This window comes from Elephas maximus, chromosome 6 (genome assembly GCF_024166365.1).
Source record: "Elephas maximus indicus isolate mEleMax1 chromosome 6, mEleMax1 primary haplotype, whole genome shotgun sequence".
Lineage (NCBI taxonomy): Eukaryota > Metazoa > Chordata > Mammalia > Proboscidea > Elephantidae > Elephas > Elephas maximus.
This window is the reverse complement of record NC_064824.1, coordinates 132,950,725-132,965,945: the sequence shown is the minus strand read 5'-3', so window position 1 is coordinate 132,965,945 and position 15,221 is coordinate 132,950,725. Positions and strand designations below refer to the sequence as shown.

At 42.0% G+C, this 15,221-nt stretch overlaps 1 protein-coding gene across 7 annotated transcripts in view; it reads right to left on the bottom strand.

Annotated features, from left to right (window-relative positions):
• Positions 1 to 11,211: 11,211 nt before the first annotated feature.
• SP100 (SP100 nuclear antigen) overlaps positions 11,212 to 15,221 on the bottom strand; it is a 96,551-nt gene continuing 92,541 nt past the window's right edge. For all 7 annotated transcript variants that reach the window (XM_049888406.1, XM_049888404.1, XM_049888401.1 and 4 more), the window contains 4 exons: positions 14,956 to 15,076; positions 14,569 to 14,640; positions 14,277 to 14,420; positions 11,212 to 12,659 (listed from right to left, as the gene is read on the bottom strand). In XM_049888406.1, coding sequence (XP_049744363.1) covers positions 12,531 to 12,659; positions 14,277 to 14,420; positions 14,569 to 14,640; positions 14,956 to 15,076 — 466 coding nt within the window. In that variant the 3' untranslated portion in view covers positions 11,212 to 12,530. The remainder of the gene's footprint in view (positions 12,660 to 14,276; positions 14,421 to 14,568; positions 14,641 to 14,955; positions 15,077 to 15,221) is intronic.

Here is a 15,221-nt window from a genome sequence, read left to right as displayed (position 1 = left end):
AATTCAATCATTTTTAGTATATTCAGAGTTGTGCTAACATCACCAGAATACAATTTAAGAATATTTTCATCACCCTGAAAAGAAGCTCTGTGCCCATTGGCAGTCATTTCCCACTCTCCTCTCCCCCAGTCCTAGGAAACCATGAATCCACTTCCTGTCTATATAGATTTGCCTATTCTGAACATTTCATATCAATGGAGTTATACAATAAGTGGTTTTTTGAGTCTGGCTTCTTTCACTTAGAATGTTTTCCAGGTTCATCCACGTCATAGGGGACTTTTATATAAAAAAAATTTGGAGCTATTTCTAAAATTCATTGTTATACTTTTGACAAATAACTCATTCAAAAGAATAAAATTATGCAAAGGAATCACTCCAAATAGAGCTATCTATCTGCTAAGTAGTGGGATTAGAATCCAATGAGTGGATTGCATAATCTTGAGCAGAAGAGATTCACTGTGGAAGGAGGCGGGAAGTAAAATCTTTCAAATCACGATGTCATGTAGAGGCCACCCAACCTGGAACTAAAACTGGAACCTCAGAGCCTGTTTGTGATATGAAGCTGGTGGACATAAAGAAAGAACATTCAAACTATGATTCAAGTGAGGCTCTTGAAACACAACGAGCAAATGATGAATGTGTCCCAGCTTCCCAACCGACAGGTAAAGCCAATGGTCCAGAATTTGCATGGGTGGCTCGTCGTGGGTGTCTCTAGTGTATATAGGGGGAACGTCAGAGCTGTGTCACACGATCAGAGTCTAAAGAGGACCCCCTAAGGAGTCCTAGATGACAGCAGAAGAATGGCCAGTGCTTACTGTAATGAGACGTCTATATAAGTGAAAAGTGTCTTTGCTTCTGTGAGGAGAGGGAAAAGTCACAGAGAGACAGAGAGGATAGGGTTGGAGCCTGACATATAGGTGGGAGAGACCCAGAAGAAGAGAGTCAGGAGAACAGAGATAATGTGGAAAGAGCTGGAGAGTGTCACTGGAGGGAAGAGGCAGTGATGCTTGGAGATTGGGCTCTGGTGGAAAACTGAAAAGGAGAGAGAAAGAGAACAAGCAAGATGGAAAGAGACAGAACAAGGCTTGGTTGGATCTCAGGTGTGGTCCTTGGAGCAGGAGTGTTTCTTCTCAAGGAACAGCTTGCTTAGCCTTAACATCAAGCACTCAGTATGGCCACACCCAGGTCAAATTCCCAGTCACTGTCTCTGGGCTTGTCCTTTCCTTTTCTCTCCCTTTGGTAACTGGCAAATCCAAAGTTTATCAAAGGAAAAAAGAAGGGTCAGACGAGATGCCCAGCCTATAGCCACAAGATGGGCAAGGTACCTGTGATTGAATACCATATTTTAAATTACCAGTTACCTGATTAAATTGTTGCATGACTGTCTGCAGGAAGGAAAAGCCTCTCTTTCTCCTCACTTCCCACCCCCTCCACACACAGGAGCCTAGGCTCTGGCTGATTTCTAAGATCTGACGGAGGCCAGCAGAGCGAGGAAGGATGAGGGCGAAGCAAGGAGGTGATTGTGGTACACATTTAAGGAGGCTCTCACTTACAAGCACCTGAGAGTGAGTGCCTCCTTAAATTTTGCACCTTAGGGGTCTTCTTTGCCTCACCCAAGCTCTGGAGGCAAGAGAGAATGGAGAAATGGAGGAAGGTGACTGAGGGGAGAACATGAGGAGAACTAGTATGGAAAATGTAGAGAGACTGGGCCATCAAATGATGCATTACAAAGCAAGCCTAAAAAAAAAAATAAACAAAACCAAACCTGTTGCCGTTGAGTCGATTCCGACTCATAATAGCAACCCTAAATGGCAGAGTAGAATGGAGCACCTGATGGATTCAAATGGCCAACCTTTATTGGTTAGCAGCCTTAGCTATTAACCACTACACCACCAGGGTTTCCAGAGTAAGCCTAGTTTTACCTAAATGGACGTGAAATCCAAACTTTCCCAGGTTGGTGGAGGATAGGACAGGAGATAATTTTTATCGACTTCCTGGAAGTTGTTACAGGAACCTGCAAATAATGTGTGTGACTGTAGCTTTGTAAGGAAGAAAGATCACTATAGAAGACCTCTAGAGTGGAGAAGGGAAGGGGAAGCGCTCTGGTGCTATGGTCAAGGCCCAAAGAGAAGACCTTTAGTGAGGGAGGGATGCAACATTTGAGACAAGGGCGATGCATAGGAAGACACGATTAGCAGAGGCAGAGTCAAGGTAAGCCATAGAGCAACTGAGAGAGAAGGGGAGGAAGTTAGGGAGATGGCAGAGAGGAGGTAAACAGCAAATCCAAACAAGGGACAGTGATGAAAATTATATGGAGGGCAAAACAGAGAGAGTGAAGTAAATATCAAGAAAAGAGAAAGTAGGGGAGGGGAACAAAGAACACATGAAGAGGAAGTGTTAAGTGAGAGTGAGTGAAAAAGTGGTAGAGAAAGAAGTCAATGTGAGAGGGAGAGAGGAGACACACCGAGATATGTGGGATTTGAGAGGAGGGTCACAGTTCACTGGACAGGAGATTCTGGTACAGGGAGTGTCCCTGTTAGCAGTGGGTTTTATGGGTAGTGGCCCCAGTTTTCAAAGTGGCATCTGTAACCCATTCAGATTAAAATAACCTCTCTATAGACTAAATTTTTTTTTTTTTTTTTTATAGACTGTCTCATCCATCATGGCTTTCGTCACCTTCCATAACCAATGATCCCAAACTTACATCGCTGGTCCAGACCTATCTTCTCAGACCATTCATCTAAGAGCCCGAATGATATCCTAGATGTCATTCAGGAACCTGGACGTTTTTCAGGAAGCTCAAACTCAGCACTTCCAAAACTGGGCTCATCAGCTTCTTGCATGAAATGAGGTCCTCTTCCTCCTTTGCCAGAGGTTCCTCTTGCAGTAATGCCACCATCACTGTCCAGTTTTCTCAAGCAAGAAACCCAGGAGCCTTCCATGGGCCCTCCTCTCCCACAGTCTCCATGCCCTGTCAGCTACCCATCCCTGTTGATTTGACCTTGGCAGTATTTCCAACCTGGTTATTTTTCTCCATCCTAATGCAGTGGTGCTTATCAGATCTCTGATGAGCTCCCTTGAACTTTATCCAATGGATCTTAGGAAGAGTGCAGATATGGTCATACCGCTTTGCTACTTAAAACCCAATGACCTTTACAGCACTTGGGATTAAGCAATTTTCCTTCATGAGACTTCCAAGGCCACCCGTCATGGGTACCCTTCCTCTTTCTCAAGCCTCTAGTCTCTCACTCTAAGTTCTGACCCTTTTTAGTTACTTGGATTGCCTTTGCCCATGCTCTGTTCTCTATCTGGGTCTATTTTCTTGGCTTCTTCCCTTTGCAACCCCTCCCTGATATGGCTAACTCCTATAGACATGACACTTTCAGGAGAAAGCCTTTCGTGTTTCCTGGATGAGACTAATTTCTTCATACGTGCCCGGAGCACAACCTACATCCTGTAAGATAACACTCAGGGTGCTTCATTGTGATAATGAGCTTAATGTGTGTCATCCCTGCTAGGCTGTGAGATTGGTGAGGCAGGGACCATGTCTGTCCTGTTCTCACTGTGTCCTTAGCAAGTAGTACAGTGTCTGGTGCATAATAAGAGCAGAAAGTGCTAGTATTTCTGTAACATAAAAACTGGACACATGTACAGTGGAAAAATTTGGGAACAGATAAGTTTGAACAACATGATAGTTGAACAACATGATGAACATAATTGTCACTAAATGTACATGTGAAGATTGTTGAAATGGCATTTTTTAAATAACATATGCATTTACCACAATAAAAAAAAAGGAAAAATAAAAAAACTCGGGACCCATGTTTTGGCAAACATTACTGATGTACTTAGATGGAAAACTTTAAAAAACTAGTTCTAAGGATTATATTTATGTATACATGTTATAAGGATCCCTGGTGGTCAGCAGTTTGAACCCACCCAGAGACTCTGCAGGAGAAAAGACCTGGAGATCACAACCTAGGAAACTGTATGGGAGCAATTCTATTCTGTCCTATAGGACCGCTATCAGTTGGAATCAACTTGACAGCACACAGCAACAATGTACATGTAATAATCTTCTTTTGTGGAAAATAATGTAAGTTGAAGATCAACACCGAATTTAGCCAAAATAATGATCAGTTAATGGATGAACATTGCAGATAAAGGCAAAAGAGAAAGACAAAAAGATATAGAGTTCAAGGTAAAAAGAAAAGCACATGGGAAATGAAGACAGAAAGAAAGGTAGAGATACAGAGTGAGGCAGTCGGCAAGAAGGTGAGATTCAGCACAGCACTAGAATTATCCTCTAAAGTGAAAGTGGGGAGAGAGACAAATGAAAAATTCTTCATAAATCAATATTTTGTCCTGGGGCAAAGCTACTCAGATATGACCTTACGTTGTTCACCTGGTAGCTATATGGGAGATCATTTCATCTTGTCACCCAGAAATTATCCAAGAAGACCAACAAACAAGGACAGCCCATAATCAAGCATCTGACATAACAAATAAGGCTAACTGAGGGATCTATGATGGGATGACACTGGGTGTGTCACAGCAGAGATGGGTTGTGTGGTCAGAGCCCAGCATGGTGGCCCAAGGAACACAGGAGGGATGCAGGGAGAGGGAGCTTCTATTTAACAGAGAAGCATCAGCGGGAAATGGAAAAGTGCTGGGAGACATAGAAGGAGAGATAAATGGCTAAGAGGAGGTATGTAGAGAAGGTGACTAGTTGCTGCCGAGTTGACTGACTCATGGCAACCCTATACGTGCCAAGGTAGAACTGCTCCATAAGGTTTTCAATGGCTGATTTTTCGGAAGCAGATTGCTAGACTTTTCTTCCAAGGCTCCTCTTGGTGGAATTGAACTTCCACCCAGAATAGATTTGACGCTTTGAACATGAATGACTAGAAACCAGATGAGCTGTGGAAGGATATCAAGGATATCGTACATGAAGAAGGCAAGAGGTCATTAAAAAGACAGGAAAGAAAGAAAAGACCAAAATGGATGTCAGAAGCGACTCTGAAACTTGTTCTCGAACTTCCAGTAGTTAAAGTGAAAGGAAGAAATGATGAAATGAAAAAGCTGAACAGAATATTTCAAAGAGTGGCTCGAGAACACAAAGTAAAGTGTTATAATGACATATGCAAAGACCTGGAGTTAGAAAACCGAAAGGGAAAACCATGCCTGGCATTTCTCCAGCTGAAAGAAGTGAAGAAAAAATTTAAGCCTCAAGTTGCAATATTGAAGGATTCTACAGGAAAAATATTAAATGACACAGGAAGCATCAAAAGAAGATGGAAGGAATACACAGAGTCACTATACCAAAAAGAATTGGTTGACATTCAACCATTTCAGGAGGTAGCACATAATCAAGAACCAGTGGTACTGAAGGAAGAGGTCCAAGCTGCACTGAAGGCATTGGTGGAAAACAAGGCACCAGGAATTGACAGAATACCAATTGAGATGTTTCAACAAATTTGGAATACAGCTACCTGGCCAACTGACTGGAAGAGATCCATATTTATGCCTGTTCCAAAGAAAGGTGATCCAATCAAAAGCAGAAATTATCAAACAATATCGTTAATATCTTATGCAAGTAAAATTTTGCTGAAGATCATTCAAAAGCGGCTGCAGCAGTACATTGACAGGGAACTGCCAGAAATTCAACCCGGATTCAAAAGAGGATGTGGAATGAGGGATATCATTGCTGATGTGAAATGGATCCTGGCTGAAAGCAGAGAATACCAGAAAGATGTTTACTTGTGTTCTATTGACTATGCAAAGGCATTTGACTCTGTGAATCATAGCAAATTATGGATAACATTGCAAAGGATGGGAATTCTGGAACACTTAATTGTGTTCATGAGGAACCTGTACATAAATCAAGAGGCAGTTGTTCGAACAGAACAAGGAGATACTGCGTGGTTTAAAGTCAGGAAAGGTATGCGTTAGTGTTGTATCCTTTCACCATACTTATTCAGTCTGTATGCTGAGCAAATAATTCAAGAAGCTGGACTATATGAAGAAGAACACAGCATCAGGATTGGAGGAAGACTCATTAACAACCTGCAGATGGCACAACCTTGCTTGCTGAAAGTGGGGAGGACTTGAAGCGCTTACCGATGAAGATCAAAGACTGCAGCCTTCAGTTTGTATTACACCTCAAAATAAAGAAAACAAAAATCTTCACAACTGGACCAATAAGCAACACTGTGAAAATATTGAAGTTGTCAAGGATTTCATTTTACTTGGATCCACAGTCAACACTCATGGAAGCAGCAGTCAAGAAATCAAAGGATGTACTGCATCGGACAAATCTGTTGTTAAAAAAATGAAGATGCCATTTTAAGGACTAAGGTGTGTCTAGCCCAAGCCGTGGTGTTTTCAGTCTCCTCGTATGCATGTGAAAGCTGGGTAATGAATAAGGGAGATCGAAGAAGAATTCGATGCCTTTGAATTGTGGTCTTGGTGAAGAATACAGAATATACCATGGACTGTCAAAAGAATGAACCAATCTGTCTTGGAAGACACATAGCTGGAATGCTCGTGGAAACAAGGACGACGAGAGTTTGTCTTACATACTTTGGACATGTTTTTGGGAGGAATCAGTCCCTGGAGAAGGTCATCATGACTGGTAAAGTAGAGGGTTATCAAAAAAGAGGAAGACCCTCAAAGAGATGGATTGACACAGTGTCTACAATAATGGGCTCAAGCATAACAATGATTGTGAGGATGGCACAGGACTGGGCAGTGTCTTGTTCTGTTGTACATAGGGTCGCTATGATTTGGAACTGACTGGACAGCACCTAACAACAATAACAATATCCCTTGTGGTTAGCAGCTGAGTGTGTTAATCTTTTACACCACCCAGGGACTTCCTAGAGCAATATAGCCAGAGGGAAAGAAAGGCAAGTGGGGATGAGAAGACCAAAGACACAGCAGGTTAAAGGAAACAAACAAAAAGAACTAGAGAGAGAAACATGCAGACATTGAGAGAATAAGGAGATAGGAGCTACAAAAAACAGAAGCAGAAGGGGAGAAATGGGTAAAGAAAGACTGTGAGAAGGATAAAAAGAGAGCGATAATAAAATGGAGAGCAAGACAAGCAAAGCTTACCACTGTGGTCGTCTGTCCTCGACTTCAGCACCCACTAACCTGCAGGCCATGGGGAATCTACGGGAAGACTGGTCTGGCTGGGAGCAGGGACATTCCAGCCTAGAAGTTACATGAGCTTTTGGGTCTTTCCTGGTGTCCCCTGACTGTTTCCCGCTGTGTGGGCTCCTTAATCCCACGTTAAGACCTCTAAGGGCTTTTGTTCATTTGGTTAGTGATCAACAGCGAGGACTTTGCAGAATCCAGTGAGGAGAACGAGTCCCCAGAAGCCTGGGACTCAGCACTTGGAGGTGGACCTGGTAACGAGGGTAAGGACTGACACCCCTGGGCTCTAGAATGTCAGGTTCCAAGATCAGAGCTTTTTTTTTTTTTTATGTGTTTTAACCTGAGTACATCCACAGGCAATGGTCCAGTTAACGCTGGGAACGTATTCTCTGCATTTACTTCACCTGGCACTTTAGAAAATGAGGGGTTGCAAGGTCCTATTCATTGAATTAAAAAAAAAACAAAACAAAAAACCAAACCCATTGCCGTAGAGTTGAGAGTTGATTCTGGCTCATAGCAACCCTATAGGACAGAGTAGAACTGCCCCATAGAGTTTCCAAGGAGCGCCTGGTGGATTTGAATTGCAGATCTCCTGGTTAGCACTTAACTACTACGCCACCAGGGTTTCCTACTCATTGAATATGTGTCTTCATATACTAATGTTAGGGTGATCGAATATATGTGCTCATATACTGATGTTTTAGTTGAAATATCTAACAAAATTATAATGTTTTTTAAACTGTATATTGTCATTCCTCTTGATATTAAAGTGTTGACTTTATGGTGTGTTTTTCACATTACACTGTGTCTTCTGTAGACCAGAGAAAGCTAAGTATTCTGCTGTTGGATGATATCATTTGGTCACAAATATGAAATGACCTCAAAAAACATCTAGTTCTTTATCTAGTTAGTGCCAGAAAGAAAAGTTTCACGTGAACTATTTGTGACTCAAATAATTGTTGCTGTTGTTGTTAGGTGCCGTCGAGTTGGTTCCGACTCATAGCAACGCTATGCACAACAGAATGAAACACTGTCCGGTCCTGAGCCATCCTTATAATCATTGTTATGCTTGAGCTCGTGGTTGCAGCCACTATGTCAATCCACCTCATTGAAGGTCTTCTTCTTTTCTGCTGACCCTACACTCTACCAAGCATGATGTCCTTCTCCAGGGACTGATCCCTCCTGACAACGTGTCCAAAGTATGTAAGATGCAGTCTTGCCGTCCTTGCCTCTAAGGAGCATTCTGGCTGTACTTCTTCTAGGACAGATTTGTTCATTCTTTTGGCAGTCCATGGTATATTCAATATTCTTTGCCAACACCACAATTCAAAGGCTTCAATTCTTCTTTGGTCTTCCTTATTCACTGTTCAGCTTTCACATGTATATGATGTGATTGAAAATACCATGGCTTGGGTCAGGCGCACCTTAGTCTTCAAGATGACATCTTTGCTCTTCACACTTTAAAGAGGTCCTTTGCAGCAGTTTTACCCAATGCAATGCATCTTTTGATTTCTTAACTGCTGCTTCCATGGCTGTTGATTGTGGATCCAAGTAAAACGAAATCCTTGACAAGTTCAATCCTTTCTCCGTTTATCATGATGTTGCTCATTGGTCCAGTTGTGAGGATTTTTGTTTTCTTTATATTGAGGTGCAATCCATACTGAAGGCTGTGGTCTTTGATCTTTATTAGTAAGTGCTGCATAACAGAAGGAAACACTGCCCGGTCCTGTGCCATTCTCACAATTGTTGATATGTTTGAGCCCATTGTTGTAGCCACAGTGTCAGTCCATCTTGCTGAGGGTCTTCCTCTTTTTCGATGACCCTCTACTTTACCAAACATGATGTCTCTCTCCAGGGATTGGTCCCTCCTGATAACATGTCCGAAGGATACTAAAGGAATATTATTAATAGCTTGATGCCATTAAATTATTTAACTCAGATAAAATGGACAAATTCCTTGAAAGACAAAACTTCCAAAGCTCATTCAGGAAGAAATAGATAAACTGAATAGTCCTATAATTACTAAAAATTGAATTCGTAGTTAAATATCTCACAAAAACAACTTAAATCTTTACCTAAGCCCTGGTAATCTACTTCCTTGAAGGTTGCAACCAGAAAAACCCTATGGAGTTGTTCTACTCTGTAACACATGGGGTTGCTATGAATTGGAACTAACTTGGCAATATATTTTTTTGTTTTGGCACACATGTGTCTTACTAGGGAATCCAGAGTACTTGTCCCATCCTGTTCACCAGGCCTGTATAGTGGAAAGTACGATAGTCTGTGAAACATCCCTGAGAAAAAGTCCCTGAGGACTATGTTGTAACAGGAAGCACAACAGTCAACATAACTCTGGGGCTATGAAGGTGCGTTTCTGTCTCTCCGATGTAAAAGTAAACTCCTTACTGATAAGAGTTTAAAAGAATGCTTTTGCCATCTCAGTAGCTGCATACCAAATACCAAAATGTGTTGTTCTGTTTTAACAATACAATCACATTTGGCATTTCAGCCTCAACTGGGCCATTATGTGGTTAGACATACCCTGTCATACACCATGATCTACTAGGTTTTTGCAAAGGAAACAGGTGAATTGAACTGGGATATGATGGGTACCACTCTGTATCCTTTAAGTTTTGAGATCAGTGCTAACTAATCTTGCATTTCCACTCTTTTGGCTGGAGGTGACATTTATCAGGGCCTTCACTTTGCTTTTTTCACTTTGCTTTTCTTACCACAATAGATTTTATTCCAAAGGCCAGGGAACTAATGGGGGTTCTGCCAGTTGCTAAGTGTATTGACCCCAATATGTACATGCGGACTGGAGAAATAAGCACAGGTTGGATCCATGAAGCCAGTGGACCCACTATGAGTTTGACTTAGGTTAGTACTCTGTCTTCTGGCTTCCCTAAGGATCTATTGAGAGGGTCATGATGGTGTTTTCAGTTTCTTCATATAAGTTTCACTCAGACCTTCTATTCAACAGGCCCTGAATGGACTGGTATTCCCCTTTTTTAGGTACTCTGACAAAAGGCTGCATGTCCCTTTGGGGAAGGACTGGGTGCTATTTGTTGATTATAATTGTGGCATGTAGACCCTTTCAATCAATGGGCTCTGAGTCTGTGAAATGGCTTAGATTTAAAAACTGCACGAGAAATCTCAAGTTCCCTTTGTGGTGTTAGATACAAGCTTTCTTTCACCAGCTCTTGATTTTTTCTAGTTATACTAGTCAAAGAACAATCTTTATGGCTGCCTGTCTGTCTCACTTCCTGCAACACTATGGTTTGTTAGCTGTTGCTATAGATCTCCTCAAGTTAAAGTATCCTAATTGCCACTCTGCTTTTGCTGCTCATTAGTGTAATTACATCCACCTTGTCTCCATTGGTTATGTAATGCTATGGTGGCCTTCCCATTCTAGAGTCCTATTAGCTCCTCTCATACTAAGAAGCTCAATTACATGGTACCATCAATTTTTTTTTTTTTTTTATCTTCTAGTGTCAACTCCAGTTCACAGAAGGCAGCCGAAAGTGAGGTTCTCAGAAATGCCAGTACCCCCACTCAGAGGTTTACCTAGGAGGGCAGGTAGGGTGCTGTGCCCTGGGCATTGCATGCGTGCCCTGGGCACAGCTTGAGACGGGGCACCAATTAGCAGTTTCTATTGACTGTCAGAGTCTCCACTGCCGGCTATGAGATGTCCTTCAGCAATTTAACACTAATTGTCCTAGGCAATATCTTCTGTAGTTAGGCCCCTGCCCCCACACCAATGAATTTCTTAGTGCTTTGTTGAAGGGCGTGTCATCTGGGCTTACCTGGGCAAATTACTCCAGCAATGGAATTTTATTACTGTGTTGGAGGCCCAAATTTGGCACCAGCTAGAGACAAAAAATTTCCAAGGCTGGATTATTGTCCTGAAAGGTGTAGTGTATACTCTGAACCAGCTACCAATATATGGCACCCTTTTCCCCATAACCAGAGTACATTGGGTCAGGGAACCTGTTAAGCAAGACTGACAGATTTGGCTGGTAAAAAAAACCCAATAAGCCCTATTTAGAGTCAAATAGTTTATTACTTACATAGACAGCAAAATCAAGAACAAGAGTATCAGCTCCCCAAATCCTTTGTCATATAGGGTAGCACCCAAATCGAAGGGTCTGGATGACATGATGATGCAACATGAATCATGCCACACACTTCTGTTGCATTTAAGCAGTTTTATAGCTTGCAGTGGAGACCTGGTGGCACAGTGCTTAAGAGCTCAGGCTGCTAACCAAGAGATCCATAGTTCAAATCCACCAGCTGCTCCTTGGAAACCCTATGGGGCAGTTCTACTCTGTCCTATAAGGTTGCTGTGAAGCAAAATTGATTGGACGGCAACGGGGTTTTTTTGGGGAGGGCTTTGTGAAAGTATACACAGCAAAATAGGTTCTCATTTAACAATTTCTACACATAATGTTCAGTGACATTAGTTACATTCTTCACATTGTGTAACATTCTCATTATCTCCTTTCTAGTTGTTCCATTCTTATTGATGTAGTCTTATGGTCCATCAACCTTCTCATCCATGCTTTTGGTTCTAAATTTTATTTGGAAAAAATTAATGAAGAGGAATAGCACCAAAAATGTTTGAAAGATAAGTGTGCTATGGTGGTGTGTTATGATGGTGCCAGAAGAATGAATAAATCTGTCTTGGAGGAAGTACAGCCAGAATGCTCTGTAGAAGCGAGGATGGTGAGGTCATGCTTGATAAAGTAGAGGGTCAGCAAAAAAGAGAAAGAACCTTCAACAAGATGGATTGACACAGTGGCTGCAACAATGGGCTCAAATCACAGGCAGATTACCCATTAAGCAAGGGAAGCACAGTGCTTACCTTGCTTACCAGATCATCTGTAGTGAAATTGTTCACTACAGATCAATAAGTAAGCCTGTGCTTACTTTGCTTACTGGATCTTCTGCCCCTGTCAGGGACTGTGAATTTAAAAAGAGGCTTTGATTCTGGAACAAGGTGCTGTGGGGTTGGGGGGGAAACAGACACCAGCCATACCTAGAACCAGAATCTTTGATGTGGTGAAAAAATGTGAAATCGTTCAATACAGATGATCCGGCAAGCAAGGTAAGCACCAGGCTTACTTTGCTTATTGGACAATCCGTCTCAGGCTCCAACGTGCCTGCTACTGTGAGGATGGTATAGGACCAGGCAACGTTTCATTCTGTTGTACATAAGGTTGCCATGAGTCACCATGAGTCAGAGCCAAATCGAGGTACCTAACAACAACATGGTGGTGTTTGTAAAAGAACATGCAGAGTGATCAGTGGGGCCAGAGGCAAGTTACCCAAAGGCTGCTGGAAGGTCTCAAGGGGATGACAGAAATCAGTGACTATAACAAAAAAATGGGCCCAAACTGGAAACTGCTCTTATTTGTTGTTTCCTGAATTGCAAAAATGTCTTTGAAATTCTTCTCAAATATGGCCTTTAGTTGAAGTCCCAGCCTGGCAAATTTATGGTCCTGAAAGAGCAAAGACAAAAACAATAAAGGTCACTGTCAGTGAACTCAGACTCCCTTGCTCCAGGTCATCTGTAGCCTCCGTCCTGAATGTTAAGTGAGAATTAATCCAGTTAAGAGTAGCTCATGCTCCCTGATAGCTTGATTATTTCTTTTCATCTGGAAATCAGAGAAACAATATATTGCAGTTAATTCCTGATCAGAAATTTATTTATTGATTTAATTTTTAAATACTCTAGTTATTTGATTTTTAAATGCAGTACACATTATTTGTAACAACAGGTTAGTACAGAAGTGTCTAAAGCAAATTATTCGTGTCTCCTTTTTCCTTCGCTCTCATCCCTTTAGCTAATCCTTGTTGACTTTTTGATACACCACTAGGAAAGTCAGACACGAAGAAATCCACAATTTTGAAACCTCAGAAATTTAATTTGGTATACTCCTTTAGAGAAAAGGAGCACTTTAAAGGGTTATTCTACTTCCAACGGATGGGAGTAGGTCAGTCTGTGTGCTGAGCAGATAATTCAAGAAGCTGAACTACATGAAGAAGAATGCTGTATCAGGACTGAAGGGAAGACTCATTAATAACCTGTGACGTGCAGATGGTACAACATTACTTGCTAAAATCGAAGATGACTTGAAGCATTTAATGATGAAGATCACATTTAATGATGAAGATTACACCTCAATAAAAAGAAAACAAAAATTCTCACAACAGACCAATATTGAAGTTGTCAAGAATTTCATCTTACTTGGATCAACAATCAACGCCCATGGAAGCAGCAGTCAAGAAATCAAACGACGTATTGTGTTGGGTAAATGTGCTACAAAAGACCTCTTTAAAGTGTCAAAAAGCAAAGACGTCTTTTGAGGATTAATGTGCACCTGACCCAAGATATGGTATTTTCCTCATCATGTGGCAAGTATTTTCAGTCATCTCATATGCAAGTGAAAGCTGGACAATGAATAAGGAAGACTGAAGGAGAGTTGATGCCTTTGAATCATGGTGTTGTGAGGAATATTGAATATATCATAGACTGCCAGAAGAACGAACAAATCTGTCTTGGAAGAAGTACAGCCAGAATGCTCCTTAGAAGCGAGGATGGAGAGACTTAGCCTCACATACTCAGGGCATGTTATCATGAGGGACCAGTTCCTGGAGAAGGACTTCATGCTTGGTAAAGAAGAGGGTCAGTGAAAAAGAGGAAGACCCTCAATGAGATGGATTGACACAGTGGTTGCAACAATGGGCTCAAACATAGCAATGACTGTGAGGATGACACAGGACTGGGTAGTGTTTCCTTCTGTTAAACATAGGGTCTCAATGAGTCAGAACTGGCTGTACGGCCTAACAACAAAAATACTCTACGGGAGGAAATCGACTCAGTAGAAGTGAATAAATTCTCTGGGTCCCTAGGGTAATGTTTGCAACGACACCTTCTGGTTTATTATTAATTTCCCTCCATGGGTTGGAAGGCTTTTAGAAGACTTCTAGAAGTTTTACTGGTGTGGGCTTGCCACATGATGAGGAAAATTGTATAATTTTCCTGACACAAGAAGATGAAAAGTAAAGTGACTTAACTGAAAGAGAAGGATACGGAAGTAGGGACAGCTACTTGCCCTGTAATATGCCTTGTGGTTCTGAAAGATGAGGCGCATGTCTTGCACAAACTCGTCCACTTGGTGGTAATGCTGCTGCTTCAGCCTCTCCTTGATTTTGTTCAACCACATGGGTTCCCTTGGGCCCTGGGAACTCTGTCTACTCTGTTGACGAGAACACCAAAGAGAGGGCTATTAGCGTAGTTCAATGTCTGTCTGCTACAGATTCCCACCAATAAGGCAGCTCATATCCATGGGATTAAGATGACAAATTCCAAAAATACCAGGTTCAGGGTTTCTTGTTGTTACTTACATAATGTGGTTCATTGGCAAAAAAGGTGCTTTTTGCCCAGCAATAGACCTTTAAGAGGAGGAACTCACATTTCTGCAAAAAGATGAAGGAGGCTTTAAGTGAAAAGCGATTTGGAGAGAATGAGCCCATACCCATGCCCAGACAGAACCCATGATTCAAGCCAGTCCTTGAGTCGATTCCGACTCATAGCGACCCTAGAAGTTTGAAAAACATGTGTAATGAGGAGGTTCATTGGAATGCGGGCTTTGGTGCCACGTTACTGTGATCAAAGCACAGCCTGGGACAGCTGGTTGCCTTGGGCCTCGTTCCTCTAACCCTCTGCAAGGTTCTGCCATGTCTCTTGTGTAAAGAGAAAGGAGGTGGTTTCAGGTTCACGTTTTGACTCACCAGCTTTTCCTCAGGCAGCATCTGCCTCTTCAGGATCTCAGATTCCTGATGACATGGTTGGTTTTCTGGGCACCTGTTCTGAATAGCCTTTATCTTGCAGAAGATGCAACTCCACGGATCCCTGAAAAGTCAGGCATAATATGAGCAGAGGGCAGGTTTCCTGTGAAACAACCACTGTTACTATAGCCACTAATGTCTTCTGTTCAAGAATGGCTGGTGGGCTCTACTCTGTAGCCAAAGTCTCTTGGAGGCCCCTCTGCACTAGA